Consider the following 17,532-nt stretch of genomic DNA (forward strand, 5'->3'; position numbering starts at 1 on the left):
GGAGCCAGCCCAGAGACGGGAGATTGGGAGGTGCTCCAGGGGGAGCTGCACCACGGCCCTGATGAGGGGCCACTTCAACACCCCAACTAGTGTCCTTGAGGGCAGGCTATTGGACAGAGCTTCCAGGAGAGCAATCCCCTTGCTCTCTCTCCCTCGACCTCTGCTTCTAGCTTCCAGGCAAATGCTGCGCCCCCCACCCCTCATTTGGCAGCCAGGTGGCCTGGCTCTTGGTCTGGCCGGGCTAGCAGGTTATCCTGGCTCTGGGGAGCTGGGCACCATCACTGGAACATCCTTTCGCCCTGTGGGGTGCTGGCCCATCCAGGGTTCTGGAGCCCCATGTCTTCAATACCCCTTTCGCAGATAGAATCTGTCTTTCTGAAACATGTCTCCCTTTCATGTCAGTTCAGTCATGTTCCAAGTTCGTATGATGCCCACCCTTTACGACAAGGCTACTCCATGCCAGCACTGTTGCCAGTTAAGGCTGGGTCATCTTGTTGGGAGTTGTAGGGGAAGGGTGCCCTGTGCTGTGGGGTGCCTCACAGCATACCTGGTCTCTAGCCACCAGTTGCCAGTAGCACCCCAACCCCGGTTATGACAACCAAAACATGTCTCCAGGCATCACCAAATGTCCCCTGGGGGCCAACCCCCACCCCTGGGTTGAGAACCTCCCATTTAAGGAAACTTTGTACCTCCATGAATCCCTTTACACAGTGTGCGATCCTGTCTGCGTGACATGGTCCCTCCGGTTTCTTGTGTGGCTCCGTATCCTCCTATTCCACATTTGTTATTTACAAGGAAGAACATCAGAGCCTTGGAATCTGGGTTCGGGAGGAAGAGGGAAGAACAGGGGAGGGTCCCGGTCAGTGATTAGAGAGAAGAGCTGTTGTGTCCTCTTTGGCCAAGTGAAGGGAAGTTAGCGGTCCATTTCAGGGCTTGCCTGAGTCTGTTGTAGGACAGCCTTGGTGAGCTGTAGGGAGTCCTTCGTCCAGTGACTGTAAGCCTGGGGAGAGGTGGAGGCGGCATGGGGTTGGGAGGCAAGGAGCCCACCAAGAGGACCTACCCCTACTGTGCTCCTAAGGGGGGGCCCAGCTCCCATGTTTCCACGCCTGGGCCAAGGGGACCCTCCAGATGGTTCTTGACTTGTTCTTCAACTGATTGCATGGCATTGGTTTTTAGGAGATACGAACGCTGGCCTTGATGGTAAGTCTTCCTCCTTCCCTTGGGCATTGGGCTGAGGGCTGGAGGGCTGGGGCTGGGGGCCGGAAGCAGGAGGCTGGGGCTGGGCAAGGACTTGAGGTCCGGCCTCCAGAAGCAGGTGCAGGGCTGCTGAGTTAGGACTGACCCTGAAGTGCCAGGGCAAAGGGTGATCCGAGCCTGAGCAGGGGCTCTCCGGAGCCTCCCCAACCCGGGGTCCTGGCTGTCCCCTGGAGCAGCTCTTCACCCACTCCACTGCAGACTCTTGTCGCAGCGTAAATGCTGGTTCTCCACACAGCTGCAGCAAGAAGATGGAGGTACAGAGGAGGACGCTTCTGTGTTTCTCCTTATACTCAACCTTCAGCTAATAAAATCCATAACCCTAAAAAATTAGTAACTACTTAACCTGCACTTTTCACCTTTCCTGGAAAGCAGTCTCCTCTTCTGCACTTGGAAAACCAATGAATTCCAAGCCCAGATTTTGCATGTGTACCTACTCCCAGTGACAGGCCTATGGATATTTGTAGTGAATATTTATGATTAAAACCACTACCATGAGGTTTAGCTTCCAGGCAGAGAGCTTAAAGGAGATCTCAAGGTTCTCAAAACTATTGGAAGTTCATTTCACTTAATATTTTTATTTTCATTTTTTAAAAGATTTTATTTAGGGGCACCCGGGTGGCTCAGTGGTTGAGCATCTGCCTTTGGCTCAGGTCATGATCCCAGGGTCCCAGGATCGATTACCACATCAGGCTCCATGCATGAAGCCTGCTTCTCCCTCTGCTTGTGTATCTGCCTCTCTCTGTGTGTCTCTCATGAATAAATAAATTAAATATTTAAAAATAAAAGTACAAAATAAAGAGGTTATTTATTCATTTGAGAGAGAGAGAGAGAGCAAGAGCAAGGGGGAGAGGCAGAGGGAGAGGGAGAAGCAGACTCCCCGCTGAGCAGGGAGCCTTACCCAGAGCTCCATCCCAGGACCCTGGGATCATGACCTGAGCCGAAGGCAGACCCTTAACCCACTGAACCACCCAGGTGCCCCTCATTTCACTTAATATTTTTAGTGGCCATGTGCCACAGAACACTCAGGAGGTACAAACCCAGACTCAAATGCCGGTCACATCATGCCCCAACCCCAGAGGCTGATATTAACATCACATGATTCTGGAATCAATGAACTTCATTGGGGGTCATTAAAATATATTATTTGAAATAGCTATGTGAAGCAAAACTTTGATGGAATTTTCTTTCTTTTAAAATCAACCTCCAAATTAATTAATTAATTAATTAGAAATCAACCTCCAGGTATAATTTACATACAGTAAAATGTACATACTTTAGCTGCTGTAAGTAAAACCTACTTTGATGAGCTTAGACAAATGTATATACCCATGTATCCACGACCCCGGGCACTCCAGAAAGTTCCCATATGTGCATCAGGAGTCCATCCCACCCCTATCCTCGGCCCCTGGACACCACTGATCTTTCTGTCCTGGTGGATTAGATCTGCATTTTCTGGAGTGTCCTCTGAGTGGAATCATGCAGTGTAGTCATCTGTGTCTGGCCTCTTTTGCTCAGCATAGAATATCTGGGTTCCATCCGTGGCAGGTCATGCACGTGTGCTTGGTTCATTTTTGTACTGCTGAGTAATATTCCATATAGCCAACCTGCACCTGTTTTGGTTTTTTCTTTTACATTTTTTAAATTTAAATTCAATTTGCCAGCATATAGTATAACACCCAGTGCTCATCCCATCAAGTCAACCTGCACCCGTTGATGGATATTTGCATTGTTTCCCGGAGGCATTTTTAAGTCCCTGTCAGGGAAGGTGAGATTTATCTTCTTGGAGCCCAGGGGTGCTCAGAGGGAGGTGGAGGGAGAGGCTGGTAGGCATGGCTCCAGGAGCCCCCCTGCCCCCTGCACTCTAACCCAGACACCTCAGTGCTTCTCCGCTTTACATTGTGGGGACCCCGTGCTATTTCCTTTGTAAAAAAAAAAAAAAAATGTTTCTGCCACTGATGAGATGTTCGAAAATTATCAACTTCCATAAAGCAGCCTCCACTTACACCCCTCTGGCAATAGGCCGCCCCTCCTTGGTTGGAAAATTCTTCCACAGGACTTTTTTTTTTATTATTTTGTAGGGGCCCCCTGGTCTTCCCGGGCAAATCGGCCCACCCGGAGTCCCAGGGATCCCAGGCCAGAAGGTAACACTTGTCTTGACAAGGATGCAGACCCTGCAGAGGCACTGCGTGTGTCCCCAAGTGCGGGCGCCAGCGGGTGACCCTCCCATTGTCCCTGCAGAGCCATCACTGCCACCTGGCCTCTGATTTCTCCTCCTGCTCTGTCCTGCCCGCGTCGCACCCGCCCCCACTCCTGCTGCCTCAGCTTTGCCATTTTTCCCTCTGCTGTCTGACTTGGGCTCCTGTCACTCACAGGCTCTTCTGAGGTGGTGGAGCTTGGGTCTAGACAAGCCGGTGCTTGTGGAGACCCCAAGCCGCCCATCAGGGAACATAGCACTTGAGCTCTTCTTCCCTCTGGCTTCCTGCCCCTGCTCCCCTTTACACTCTGACCCACCCCAGGGATTTTCTCAGAAGGTCCTGCATGTTTGCACCTTTGTCCTCTGCTCACAAGGGCCCCTGCCCTGAAGTTCCTTTCCCCCTTCCCTACTTTTCCAAGTCCTGATATTTCAAGCCCAAGTCACAGGCCACCTCTTCCATGAAGCCTCTGCTGATCTACCAGGCAGGACTCACTGCCCTTTCGTCTCTGCTCCTCTCATAGCATCATCTTGCCTTGATGGTGTGGCTCGCTGTTTACTGGCCTCAAAGACAGAGGACAGGCCTCCTTTATCTCCCGCCCTGACCTCAAGAAGGGGATTGGGTTGATGCTACGATGCAGGAAGCTCCCTGTGGGGCAGGCAGGACAGGAGGGCAGGGGCGTGGAGGTGGACTGGGAGGCAACACCCTTCACCTGGCATACCCAGAGTCCTCAGAGCCAGCGTGTGGACTGGGAAATGTGGACTGGGAAACCAGGAGGCCCCTACTCGGATCCAGCTGCCCGCTGCACTGACCACAGGCCTTGGGCACACAGCTCTGCCTTGGGGTGCTCACCTGAAATGGAGCCAGTGCAACTACACAGCTCCTGGGTGACCCTGGCATGTAGAAAGTGTGCCAGGAGGGACAGTTATTCTTCTCTGCTCTGAGACTGACCTTCGGTCCTTCTGGCCACAGGGCGAGATCGGACTCCCAGGCCCTCCAGGACACGATGGGGAAAAGGTAAGAACAGATGCTCCCCCGAGACGAGCCTCCGAAGGTGGACCTTGACCTGGGCTGACCGGGGATGATGGGGGGAGTGGGGGCAGAAGGTTCTGGAAGAGGCCTAGATGTGAGCCTTGTGGGGAAAGGAGTGCGGAAGTGTGGGGGCAAACCCTGCAGAAGCCTGAGCCCCACCCACACTGCTGGCCCCAAAGGAGCCAGGAAGACCCGACTGGGATGGGCTGGGGGGGCTTCTCCGATTCCGAGGGAGGTGCACAGGCTCTTCACCCGGGCCAGGTGAGCACAGAAGAGCCATGTCCTTTGGACCTCCCATTCTTTCATGCTCTCTCTCTCTTTCCTCCATTGGTGTATACAGTAAGTGTTGCTAATGTTTTCTAAAGGGACCTCGAGGCAAACCAGGAGACATGGGCCCCCCCGGCCCCCAAGGCCCCCCAGGAAAGTCTGGACCGGCAGGAATGAAGGGAGAAGACGGACACACAGGGAGCCCAGGAGAGAAGGGGGAGAAAGGGGAGACGGGACAGGCAGGCGCACCGGTGAGTGCCAGGGTGGGCTGTCCAGGACTCCACCCTGGGGTGCATGCACGCTTGCGCGGGGCACCCCCAGCATGGCTTCTGCGGGGTGCTTGCTGCAGCTTGAGCTAGAAGCCTGGAGCCTGGAGCTGGGGGCAGGAGACTCACCCGGGTTTCCCTCAAGCCCCTTGCTTTATGGAGGCCAATTGCCCTCCTCAAGAGAACTGGGCCTGCTCTGTCATCTCCTGTGTCCTTCGGAAAGTCACTGGGCCTTGCAGGACCTCTGTTTTCTCATCTCTAAGATGTGGGTGGTAATGCCCTCCCTGGATACTTCACTGGCTTGTTGGGAAGGAGATGAGGTCATAGGTGTAAAACTGCCTCTTTAGAAAGTATGCAAAAGCCCTACACCCAGGAGAGGCTGCATGTACAAAAAAAGGCGGGGAGACCTTACCCAGTCCAACAAGGCTGCTGACTTGACCTGGGAGTCTTCTCTGGACTTCAGTGGCATGTCATCTGTGAAATGGGCACCATCCTAGACACCCGCCCTTGGACGAAGGGAGCCACGTGTGCATGCCACAGTTGGTCACAGATGCTCAAATGATGACCTCGCTCTTGACTAACAGAGATCTTTGTCGATCTGTAGGGTCTAGACGGCCCAACTGGGGAGAAAGGAGAACCAGGTGGCCAAGGGAGACCCGGAGCAACAGGATTGCCCGGCCCTATCGGGCTCCCGGGATTTACAGTAAGGCGAGAGGGCGGGGTATCAAGGTTGTCAGCAGGCCCCTGTGAATGAGGGCACACAAGCAAGGGTGCCCTCACGGTGGTCACCAGCCTAGCGGATGCCTGGTACTGCAACGAGGCTGCACTAACCCCCCCGGCATGCCTGACCTCTTGGGGGGAGGGTCTTCTTGATGAACAGCCAGTCTGTGAGGAGCACTGGAGTGTGAATCTTGGCCTCAGAATCCTCCTCTTAGAATAATAAAGAACCTCAGAGTCAACCAGTCCCACCTCTGACCCAGTGCAGGAGTCCCTCAGGAGCCACTAACGGGGGCTGCCCCATGCAGCCCGGACAGACTGGCAGCTCCCGGCCTCCTGATGTGTCCCCTCCAAGGAGGAGCAGCTCCAGGCTGGAGGACGTGCTCCTGGATGTGTTGTGGAAGCTTCCTCGTCCACCTCCCACCGCTGGCCCTCGCCCTGTTCCCAGAGCCATAGTCATTTCTGTAGCTACATAACAAATGGCAAATTCAGCAGCTTAAAATGATGTGCACATGTGATCTCACCATTTCTGAGGGTCGGGGGTCCAGGCTCAGTCGGCATCACGGGGTCCTCTGCCCGGGGGCTCGTGAGGCTGCAGGCAGGCTGTTGACTCACCTGGATCGTCTTCCAAACTCACTGCTGTTGGCGTGACTTAGTGCCTGGCCATAGCAGGACGGCGTCCCTCGGCTCCTAGGGGCTGCCCACGGTTCCTTGCCAAAGGGCTCTTCCCCAAGTCAGGCAGGTCACATGCTTGTCCAAAGCCAAGGCCGGCAGGAGCCTCTGAGTGCCTGCTGCCAACACAGGGCCGTGTGTGTGTGTGTGTGTGTGTGTGTGTGTGTGTGTGTTACGTAACCTTAACACATGCATGTTGTAATTTGTAATATAAGCTTGTAACAATCACAAGAGTGACCTCCCATCACCTCTGCCATGTGCCATATTCTACTGGGTAGAAACAGGTCACAGGTCACCCTAGGGTCTGTGCAGCGCGGGCTCCATACACAATATCAGCCTCTCCTCCCACAGGCTGGGCCCACAGGTTCCTAAAGACTGACCTTGGGTCCCTTGTCCAGTCTTCATACTGCAGGCTGACTGCCCCCCTCAGCCTCCCAGGTGGTCCCTGACCACACCTCGGCCCAGTGGAGTCCCTGTCTGGTCTGCCACAGCTGTGAGGGGGTCCCTGTGCCCAGCCTTCCCTGAGCGCCGGCATCCACAGCCTGGTGTTTTGTGCCCACAGGGAGAGAAAGGAGAGCCCGGGGAGAAGGGTGAGCCAGGACTGGAGGTAGGTGCCCGTTCGGCCTTCTGTGTCATGGGGGAGGGAGTTGACAGGGACCTCATCAGCCCACAGTCCCTCGGGACATGCAGCACTTCTGTGTTCTAGAAGGAAACTCATGGTTGCCTGATGTGGGGAGCGAGCAAGAAGCTGAGCGCAGTAGCTCGGCCTCAGAGCCCCAGTTCACGGTCTCCCCACTGGTGTTCACAGAGCACCCACCACGTTTCGTTCCCGGTGCTAGAAGGAAAATAAACAGAAGCACCTCTGTGCAGCGAACAGCCCCCAGCAGCGAGCACCAGAGTAGTTAGCGGCTCGAGAAGCTGGGTGGGCATCCTAGAAGATGGGCCCTTTGAGCGGGATCTGGAAGCCTTTGTAGGAGTTTGCCTAGAAGCTCCAGAAGTAGGCTTTCCAGAGAGACACATTATACCCTGGAGGTGCGGTGGTGAAGAGAAGAGGAGAGACGCTGGGGAGAGAGGTACTCGGGACGGAGGCCAGGTTCTCATAAGGTCAGAGGGCATCGGGGTATGTGTCGGCTCAGGGAAAGAGCCAAGAAAGCAAAAGAGCTCAGCAGCATGTGAGGGAGAGGATGTCTGGTGGGAGGGCCTGTGCCACCCAGACAGAGCCAAGGGAGGGCCCGCCAAGCCTTCTCAGCCCCCCAGAGAGGTCTCCAGGCCCCTGTCGCCTTCGGTGCCACCAGGGCCCATCCGCTCTGGGGGAAGTGATGAGACGGCATGTATGTTCCTGAGTTAGAGACGGGTGGCCTCCTGATGAAATGCTCCAAGATTCAGGAAAACCACTACACACAGCAATGTTCCCTCCAGAAGTATTTAAAGTAAAAATTGGAAACAGCCTACGTTTCTAACAAGAAGGAAATGATTCAATAACTTATGGTAATAATACTAATGGTATAATAGTCCCCATGTTTGGGAGCGTTCCTTGTGCCAAGCGCCGCTCCAAGCCCTGGCCCGGGAGGAACTCATTTCATGCCGCTCAGTCGACACGGAAAGGAGGCTTGTGGGGAACATACAAAAAAAAATTAGAAAACCGGTTTCGGGTTAAATGAAAAACAGCAGAGAAACAAATTATATATATATAATCATCATTAAGTATGGACATACATTCAAGTACATTTTATGCGTCCAAAAAGAGTGGAAGGAAACAAAGCAAAATATTAGGAGTAATCACATACTTATTCTTTTCATTCTTTCAGCTCCCTTTAATTTATAAAAATTTTTAATGGGTCTGTTATTTAATTTTTTTATTTCCAAAATTATCATACAGTAAAATTGACTTTTTTTGGGGGGAGTGTGTATAGTTCTGTGGATTTTATTTAATACATTCATAGGTTTGCATAGCTACCACCACAATTAGGATTCATGAATCACTTATTTATAATAAGAGGGGTGAAAGTAGTAAACTTAAAAAAAAAAAAAAAAGAATATAGAGTTTCCAAGAGATGGAGCTGAGGAGTCCACGGATTCTAGAGGTACCGGGTCAACCTGGTGCAGGGGCTCCTCTTTGTTGGCCTTGCAGAGGGGTCACCATCCTGGCCACATTCCGTGGGATTCTAACCTGGGAAGGCGAGAAGAGCCCCAAAGTTGAGATGGGGTGACCAGCTCAGGCATCCCTCCTGCCTCTTGGGTGGCTGAGTGTAAGCAGATGGATGCCCACCCTCACCAGAAACAGAATCTGCAATGAACACCATCCTCCAGAAAGGGGAAGACCCCCTGAGTCCCTCTGCCTTCCCCGTCCTGCGTGAATCTGTTCCACTTCACTCTGCCTTTAAGGGAAGCAGAGACCAAGCAGTCTTGTCACAAACCTGAGGGGACTTGAGGGATAGTCTTCAAAAGCTGCCCAGCCTCCCCGCCTCTTCCACATAGCCAATCTCTGCTCCTGTGAGCCAAAGGTCTCAAGTTCAAACGCCTCCAAGGGCCAGGCCTGTAACAAATGAACACAAAGTTCCAGGTCAAAGACGATAGGGAGTGGTGGGGACTGGGGTAATCTGAAGATCTCGTGTCCCACCTGGAGGGGAAAGCTTTTATTCAGCTCCAGGCAATTACTGCCATGCATGAACAAGAGCCTCGGGCTGCCAGGTTTTTCTTCTTTCTTTTTTTTTTTTTTTTCCAAGAAAATCTGGAAGTCTGGACATTTTGACAGCATTTCCTGGCAATGTTTGGGGTTTCTTTTTCTTTCAACATTGTGTGGAGTAATGAGTTGCTATGAGTTTCTGCCCTGTTCTCAGCCTCCTTTCGGGAGACCACATGCTGGGAAGTTCTGTCCCCCTCTGGCTTTGCTGTCCCCACCTGGACCCGGGGCCATGTCAGAAGGGGAGCCCTCTTGGAGTGTACCAGCGGGTAGGCTAATCATCTCCCTTTGGATTCTAGGTTCCTGGGCCTCCAGGGCCAGAGGGGCCCCCCGGACCCCAGGTAAGTTTGGAGGGCTTGTCAGCATTTCAGTCCACTGTGACTGGGTCCCTAACATCCCCTGCCCCTGGTGGTCACTGGGGTTGATCTCAGCGCAGGTCACTGTCACCTCCTCCTCCCAGGGTGGGATCTCTTACGCACAAACCCCTCCCTACTCCTTTTCCCTCCCGTGTGAAACAGGCACCATCTCAGTGACACCAAGGAGCCTGGGCATTGCCAGCTTTCATGGAAACAGTTGACTGGCACGGCAGCCCTGGGGTCTGGTCCCATTGCCCTGCAGGAGTCCCTCTGCCACTAAGCTCTGTCCTTTGCCATCAGATGTCTGCTCTCCCCCTTCCTCCTTCCTACTCATCAGCTAGCTAAAAGATCTGGATTAAGATGGAAAGTGCTTTAAAACCAGCCCCACTGGATTGGCCTTTCCAGGTTACAGGCGATAAGATGAAACCTTTATAGGGCTCCCATGCATGCAGCTAAACCAATAGGTGCTGGTCCTTCCTCTGTGGGATTCCCAGAACTCATGGCACTGTGTCAACTATTGTCTTTGGCAGAACAGGAGTTAATAATGATGGTAGCCAGCATTTACCAAGACTTATCACATATCAGACACTGCTCCAAGCACTTTGCATATAGTAATTTAATCAACTTTTGCTGTGTTCCTTCTGAAGCTTCCCTTCCTGAGACTCTGGGTCAGCCGTGGGGGTCACAGAGAGACTCTCTGTCAGTCCCTGGCTGGGGAGGCCTGGCTCAGACCCCACCCCAGGGAGCCCCCAGCACAAACACTCTTAGCACTCCCTCCACCTTCCCTGGGCAGGGACCCCAGGCCCTTGCTCTTTTGTGGTCCAACCTGCAGACAAGGTGTTTTTGACTTAACTAGAAATGCAGTTCTGAGGTGCTGTGTTTTGATTCCAAATGCAGGGGCTCCAAGGTGTTCCTGGACCAAAGGTAAGAAGAGGTCCTGGGACAGGTGCTGGGGTGGGGGGAAGGGCGGTGTCAATGAGGACCAAAAAGAAAGTCCTTCAGAGACAGGTACTCCAGGCCCCTTCCCTACATGGAATCATGTGACACGCTGGCCACTGGTTACACCCAGGAGATAATGAAGCCCTGCAGTGCTTTTAACACCCATCACTGATACTGGGCAGGCTTCAGATTTAGAATTTCCCCCATCCATTAATCCACCCTATGAGTAACAGGTTGGATTCTTAGCAAATGATGAAATCCTTTTCCAAGTACCCTGCCCCAGTCCTCTCACTCACCCTGAAGTATAAGATGGGACACAGAGAGGATGTAGTGTGGGCCCCCTCCCCAGGTCCAAGCCCTCTGGTCTCTGGCAGGAGGGGGGGATGTCTCCCAATCTCCCCCTTCAAAACCATTTCAACTGGGTAAGAAGGGCTGAGGGCTGATGGCATATAGGCCTGTACCTCCCGCTCCAGTATTCTTCAGGGGACTCTTGGGCACTTTTTGTCCCAATTAGCTCGGGACCCCCCCATGCTGGCATTTCAGGCACCTGCCAGCCAGTCTCTGCAGGCCCATTTTCCAGCTCTGCAAATGCCTGAGCCTGACCTGGAACCGCCCTGTGGGTTTGTCTCCGCTCCACCCATCCCCTTTTCCTCTGGGGACCTCACAGTAACTATGGCAATACTGAGAACTCTAACAGAGGAAGAAACTGGCTAGGAATTCCAGGATTTGTGGACCAGCCTGCCATCCATGGGCCAGCCACCTCCCCCCACCCCTCCTTCATCCTCTACCTGCCCCTGTCTCCCCAACCCATCCTCAACTCCAGGACCCCAGAACGCAAGAACAAGTGGTCTGAGACATGCCTTTCTGTGATCTCCCCCCTCCCTTTCCTTCAGGGGGAAGCAGGACTTGATGGAGCAAAAGGAGAGAAGGGTGCCCAGGGAGAGAAAGGAGATCGGGGGCCACTGGGATTACCCGTAAGTATCTCAGAGCCAGCAAACCTCGGAGGAGCCCAGCTGGGTGGTCACGAGGAGGCTAGGGTAGGGTGCAGGACCCTGGGAGAAGGCTGCTGCCAAACTGGAGATTCTAAAGTTCTGAGCATTCCAGAACTCCGTGCAGTTTGCCTTCCCACCTGGGCAAGAACATAGGCTCTAATTCCCTTACCAAGGGCTTCCTCTGGGCCAAGTCCTGGCCTGGGTGTGGGGAGGATGCAGAGCTAAATCCCGACAGGGCCCCCCTGCAAGGAGCACCCAGCTGGAGAGCCACACGTGGCTGAGAACAGCCTTAGGCCCTACATGTGCCTGATTCAGAGGCAGTAAAATCTGCCCTTATGGGAGCCAACCTTGGAAGACCTGGGAGCAATGAGAGGGTCAAATGTTCTCCATCTCCCTCCTATTTTCCCACTGAGACCCAGCAGAGCCCCTGATCTCTGCTCCTAAGCACTGGCCACAGCAGAAAAGCTTGCATAAAGGCAGGTTCTCTGGTCCCAGCAGGCTAAGGCCACTCAGATCTCTCATCTCAGCCAGCCCTGAGATCAGACCCCAGGTCAGGGCGAGGGCCTGCTCAGGAGGCATCTACATTTCCAGATGTGGGGCCTGGCCTGGGCGAATCTTTTGCCCCAAGCTCCAGTGGGCTCACGGCCTCATCACTGCCTCGCCTGTGTCCAGGTGAGTGCCCTCTAACACCACCCTGGAGCCCTGGGCTTCATCCTCCTTCACACCCTGGTGGGGCTGGCACTCTGTGGTTTGGCATTCAAGAGCTGGAAGGGACATTAGTGATCCATCTACTCATTTTACTGATGGGCCCAGAGAAGAAAGAGTCACTTGAGGTCACACATGAAGTCAGTGGTTAGGCCATGCCAGAGGCCGCTCCTTCGCTAAGACCACAGCCTTGCAAAGGGGCTCATTCCAGCCATGAGGGCTTCCTCTGTCCTGGGCGCAAGGCCAGTTCCCACCCTGGGAAGCCATAAAGAGCAGGAGAACAAAGAGAAGCCCAATTACCCCAGCTTGGCAGAGCTTGAAGGTCTGGTTAATATAATCACAGCAACCAAACAGCAAGAGCAAAAGGTATGATTACACCCTCATTAGTGCATCAAATGTAGGACATTTAAGGAGCTGATGTGCCTTACAGACTATAGAAAACTGATGACTTTAGCAGACATTTTCCCGTGTCTCAAGCTGTATCCAACATGTTTAAGTCCTCCTTACTAGAAAAGGGCCTTCCTGCCCCGACTCAACCACGAGTCTCTCCTTGTCCACCTTCATGGCCCCAGTGCCCTAGAGAACACCAGAGAATTTAGTCAGGGGGTCGAGATGCAAATGGCACAGAGACCAACCAGGTTATATAAAACAAAGAAAGTGCCAGAGGAAAGACCAAGTGCCCGGTCTATCTTTAATGTGTCAACATTCAAGTAGGGACATGGGTACAGAGAAATTCTTTTGCTAGCTTAAGAAAACCACACAGCAAGCATATCTATCAATGGCAATGAACGAGGACCTGAGAGACAAGAGAGAGTAGTGAGGACTATGGCACACTGGAGATCATGTGTCCCTTCTTGAGGAGAGCAGTCCCTCTCCCTCTCGGCAGACGGTTGTCTCTGAGGAATGAGGGCCCAGTATTTCTGGATAGTCTCATTTTTCCAAGGAAGCTGGACAATCTGGAAATTTATGCAATATCTCCCCATTTTCTAATGTTAGATCAAAATTACTTGCAACCCGTAGACCATGCAAGATACGTCAGTGGCCCACATATGGCCTGGAAACTGCCAGTCTGTGCCCTCTGCTCCAGATCCCTCAAGATAACTCGCCATTGTTACTGCATAGACAAAGGTTGTGGATATTTAGTTAAAGTTCTGATTTTCAGCTTCACCCCAATACTTTATGTTATATAGTAACAGCCTGTTTTTCCAGGCTATACTATGGAGTCCCTCCTGTTTGCCCTATGGGAGCAGTTCTCAGTGCTGACTGCACATTGGAGTTGCCTGGAGCTTTTCAAACACGCCATTACCCTGGCCTCACTCATGGAGACTCTGGTTGAATTGGGGTGGGGTAGGGCCCAAGCATCTCTATTATTTTACGTGTCCCCCAGGAAATTCTGATGTCGCCGTGGGGTTGAGAACCACAGCTCTCTAGGCCATGAGTCAAGATCATCCCAGAACTTTGTGATTCTAAAACGGAGAAGGAAGGCCCTGTAGGATCCTACTACCCATTACTTTATTCCCTACCCTTCCTTGCTCGGGGGCATTCCCCCACCTTTAAAATCCTGAGGCCTAGGCTCATTTCTGAGGCTCAGCTGGAAGCAGTTCTTAAGAACTCAATCCTTACTGGGCTAGAGTGTCTCCACTGCCTTCCCTCTGGTTTGATACATGGGAATCACTAGATAAATTTCCCTCTGGTTCCCCTAGGTGGGCCCTGGGGGCAGCTTCCCAGCCCAGCATTAGAGCAAGAGCACCTATCCCCACCTCATATATCACTGGACCCTGCATAGCAAGTGGGTCTTAATAGCATCCTACCTGCCAGCCAGTTTATTCCAGAGCATACACGGCCTTAGACCTCTGTCCCCATCAGCAGCCCCCAAAGCCTTTTTCTATAAAAGGGCCCTTGTCTGGGAGAACAGGAATGAATTGAGTTTGTGCTGAGCTTTGCAAACCACACAGTGCCAGAGAAAGGTCAGGCATCGTGAGTACGAACACCCGAGGGCCTACCCCACCACCGCCACCACCACCCCGCTGGAGCAGAAGCGGGCCAGCGTCTATCCACGTTCCCAGGCCAGGTCCCGTACCCCAGTACCTTGGTTCTCCGGCCTGGCCGGGTCTCAACGGTTGTGCCAGAGAGGCTGGGAAGACAACCCACCTTCCACGGAGGCTAGTCCCTCGGCAGTGAGACTGGTCCTGGGAAGGATGCACCCCCTCTGGTTCCAGACACCTTTCCGTGACCTCTCTTTCGTGTGTCCCCGGAGCTCTGCGACCCCCTGGGAGAAGGATTCCTGAGAGGGGCTACCAGGAGGGAGGGGGCGGGGCACAGAGGATCAGAAGGGCCGTCTGCACTGCTCTCCACCGGCCTGCTCGCCGCTGGCCACACTGCACTCAGTGTCCGTTTTTGTTGGTTTCCGTGTGAATACCATCACCTGTCCTCCCAAGCTTATTTCTCCCGTTTTGTTTGATGACCAGCATTTGTGTCTGTCCGGAGCCACTGCTTCACTCACCTCTTCCCTCCCCGGTCCCTTTCTCTCCCTCCCGTTCCTCCCCTTCCCTTCTCTTGGTCAAACTGTTCCCTTTGTCCAGGGAGCTTCAGGTTTGGACGGCAGGCCTGGGCCACCGGTGAGTGTCACATCTCTGTTACCCTTCAGCGCCCTCCCTCCATCCCCCACCCCCCGGCCTGTGACCCTTCTCGTCTGTCCTTGTCCCGCTGTGGCCTCGTTTTCCCAGTGAGTCATGCCTCATCCCAGCACCAGCACCAGAAAGGTACCGTCTATGCTCAGGTCAGAAGTGCTCATCCAGGCCTCTTGGCCAAAGATGGATGGCCTTCATCTGAATTCCCCTGGCCATCGTATGAACCCAGGGGCCTCAAATCTGAATCTCCTGACCGCTGGCCATGGGGTGGAAGGCTGCTCCAGCAGCACAGACTCTGTTCCCAACAGAAGGTGGAGTGGGGCCTGGGAGTTCAACCCCAGGGGTTGGGACCATGACTCATGCCCACCAAACACGACAGTGTCTGTATGTGCCTGTCATGCTGTGTTGTCTTCATGCTGTGAGCTCTGTCCATCTCCTGTCTGCCCACAAGGGCTTCCTAGTCCTGTGTAGCCCCCTCTGGTGTGTATGGGGGTGAGAGCGGGTGTAGCATCTAGGATCACATGGGACAGGCCCAGCTCAGGGTTCTGTGGGCATGTTACAGCCACCTCCTGTGGTGCCATGGCCGCCCTGCCACTCAACAGGAGTTCATACAGAACAAAGGAGGAAGGGTCCCCTCTTCCTCCATTCTTTCTGATTCCAGAAAACAGGCATCACCTACTCATGACTAGAAGGCATCTGGCCCTTCTTGTGACAAACAACTAAAGCATCAGAAAGAGAGTGTCTCTTCTCCTCTCCACCTTCCAGGCCCCTCCCAGAGTGCCCCATGAGGTCTTTAGAGAAGTGGCATTCCCACTGGGTCTAGGGATCACTGACCATCAGGGGCCAGGAGGCTGAACTCCCCTGCCCACGAGCCATAATCAGAGCTGTGTATGTGCCCAGACCCTTCCAGCCAGGGAGTCCCAGCTCGGCCCTTGCAGGATGTTTTTGAGGCTACAGATGCATGATCTGCCTAGAAGACCAGGTTCTACTGAACTGGCTGGAATGACATTCGGTGGGGAAGATAAATTTGCAGGGTTTCATTTGTGGAAGGGAGGTCGTGCCCTTGGGGTACGGGGAGATGTCAAAGCACAAGGCCAGCAGGCCTTCCCTGGGCCCTGGGGGTGGACCTCACCACTGAAGCCAGCGGGAGCCTAGAGCTTTCAGAGTGGGAAGACCAAGAGCAACCCCACTCAGAGTCTCACTCTATTGCAGGTGCCCTCCTAAAGCAGAGGAGAGGACGTGGCTCCCCCAAGACCCCATCCTTTCCCGCGTCCCCCCCACCAACTCGCGTGTGTGGAGGCCACACCATAGATCTCCCATTCGGAGACTAGACCTCTTTTCTGGGAATTATTATGGCTTTGCTCCTCCTCAACCCCTCCCTTAGCACCCTCCCCACACCTAGTGTGCCTTCCCCAGGTGGCCAGTCAGGGCGAGGGGGATGACCTGTGGCTGGAATCAGGGAAACCAAAACTATCTTCTCCACTACATGCTCCATTCTTACTGGACAGAGGGGAGCAGTGCAAATTCATAGAATTTGCCCCCCTTAGGACCTCAGCTTTTATTTTTCTCATTGACTCAATATCACATCCTTAAAGGGAAAGTTTTACAGGAAGAATAACCCTGCCCTGCCAATACTAACTTTTGTTGGTGCCAAATGTGTGATGTGCGTTCATCCATTTTAACCAGGCAGCGGCCTCGAAAGCACTCATGTCATCATCCCCATTTTACAGGGGGGGAAATGAACCCTCAGAGAGCCAAGAAGCTTCTCCAATATCTCAGTGTTGATTGGCCTTCAAGGCTTGACTTGAAGCTGGCCAGTGACTCTGGAGTTCTCAGCCATGGCCTTGATCAAGCCTCTTTCATTTTTGACAGGCTCTTGTCACTCATGCCCATAGTCTTCCCTCGTAGCTGCAAAGGGGGCATGGAGGATGTCTTATTGCTTTTTTTCCCTTGTAAAGTAAATCAGCACTTCCCCACTTGCTCGTGCCCCAGAGCAGCACCAGGGACTGCCCATGACCCAGCCCCACATCCCCAGGTCCTCGTCTGTGCAGAAAATGTAGCCACTGAAGCAGAGCAGTGGAAGCTCTGAAACATAGACACTATCTAGTCCAGGGGGAAATCGGGAATCTGGGGGAGGTGAAGGTGGGGGAAGGTGTTTATGGTGTCATAGCAAGCCTGGGCTTTGGCCCCAAGGCTCCAGCTACCCTGACTCCCCCAGAGCCCTGAGTCAGGAGCCAGTAGGACACAGGAGCCTCCAGGCCAGTGCCAGCGGACCCCCAAAGCTCAGTCGGCCACTGTCCAGGCCAGCCTGCCCCATAGGGCCGGGGAGTGGGACTGGAGGCTGAAGGGACCGCAGTGGGGTGGGGGGTGGGACCACAGGGGGAGCGGCGGCTGGCTGACCCCCTGTGCCTGCCTCTGTGTGTGTGCATCTGCATCGGTCTCTGTGGCATGAAGGCCCCCCTCTCCCCGCTGCATGTGAAGCTGCAACAGCAAACAGGTGCCAGCCCCTGCCCCCACCCCGGGATGGCATCCACCCCTCCCAAGCGCTTCAGGGAGCCAACGAAGCAGCAGTTCTCCTACCGTTTTCAGCCTTGGCAAGCTTGGTTGTGAAGCAAAAGGGTTTCCCTCCTCAAATCTGGCTCTGAGGCAGGGGGAGGCCTCTCCGCCCGAGGCCCCCACCCCAAACAGGAACTCACCCCAGTCCAATGACTGCCCTGAACGAGCCTGGCCTCGCCAACCCTGAAAATGGGCCTCTGGACCTTGCTCATCTGCAGCGCCGGGCGGGGCTCCGGGGCTCCCCACCCCAGTTCCGGCAGCAGGCCCC

General features: G+C 53.9%; 1 protein-coding gene and 1 long non-coding RNA gene across 18 annotated transcripts in view; one reads left to right on the forward strand and one right to left on the reverse strand.

The window, feature by feature from the left end:
- The window catches only part of COL13A1 (collagen type XIII alpha 1 chain), a 148,649-nt gene that overhangs the window by 118,182 nt on the left and 12,935 nt on the right, over positions 1-17,532 (forward strand). For 8 of the 17 annotated variants that reach the window (XM_038534174.1, XM_038534171.1, XM_038534172.1 and 5 more), the window contains 10 exons: positions 1,177-1,200; positions 3,336-3,398; positions 4,422-4,466; positions 4,847-4,999; positions 5,619-5,717; positions 6,966-7,010; positions 9,386-9,427; positions 10,340-10,366; positions 11,275-11,355; positions 14,661-14,696. In XM_038534174.1, coding sequence (XP_038390102.1) covers positions 1,177-1,200; positions 3,336-3,398; positions 4,422-4,466; positions 4,847-4,999; positions 5,619-5,717; positions 6,966-7,010; positions 9,386-9,427; positions 10,340-10,366; positions 11,275-11,355; positions 14,661-14,696 — 615 coding nt within the window. The remainder of the gene's footprint in view (positions 1-1,176; positions 1,201-3,335; positions 3,399-4,421; positions 4,467-4,846; positions 5,000-5,618; positions 5,718-6,965; positions 7,011-9,385; positions 9,428-10,339; positions 10,367-11,274; positions 11,356-14,660; positions 14,697-17,532) is intronic. The other 9 variants (XM_038534187.1, XM_038534188.1, XM_038534186.1 and 6 more) reach the window with 3 other exon arrangements.
- LOC102157087 lies at positions 8,243-17,505 on the reverse strand. The gene is made up of 3 exons (XR_005357922.1): positions 17,289-17,505; positions 8,821-8,939; positions 8,243-8,573 (listed from the first exon to the last, which is right to left on the reverse strand). It is a non-coding gene; the product is annotated as an uncharacterized LOC102157087 (long non-coding RNA).

The sequence above is a fragment of the Canis lupus genome, chromosome 4, assembly GCF_011100685.1.
Source record: "Canis lupus familiaris isolate Mischka breed German Shepherd chromosome 4, alternate assembly UU_Cfam_GSD_1.0, whole genome shotgun sequence".
Lineage (NCBI taxonomy): Eukaryota > Metazoa > Chordata > Mammalia > Carnivora > Canidae > Canis > Canis lupus.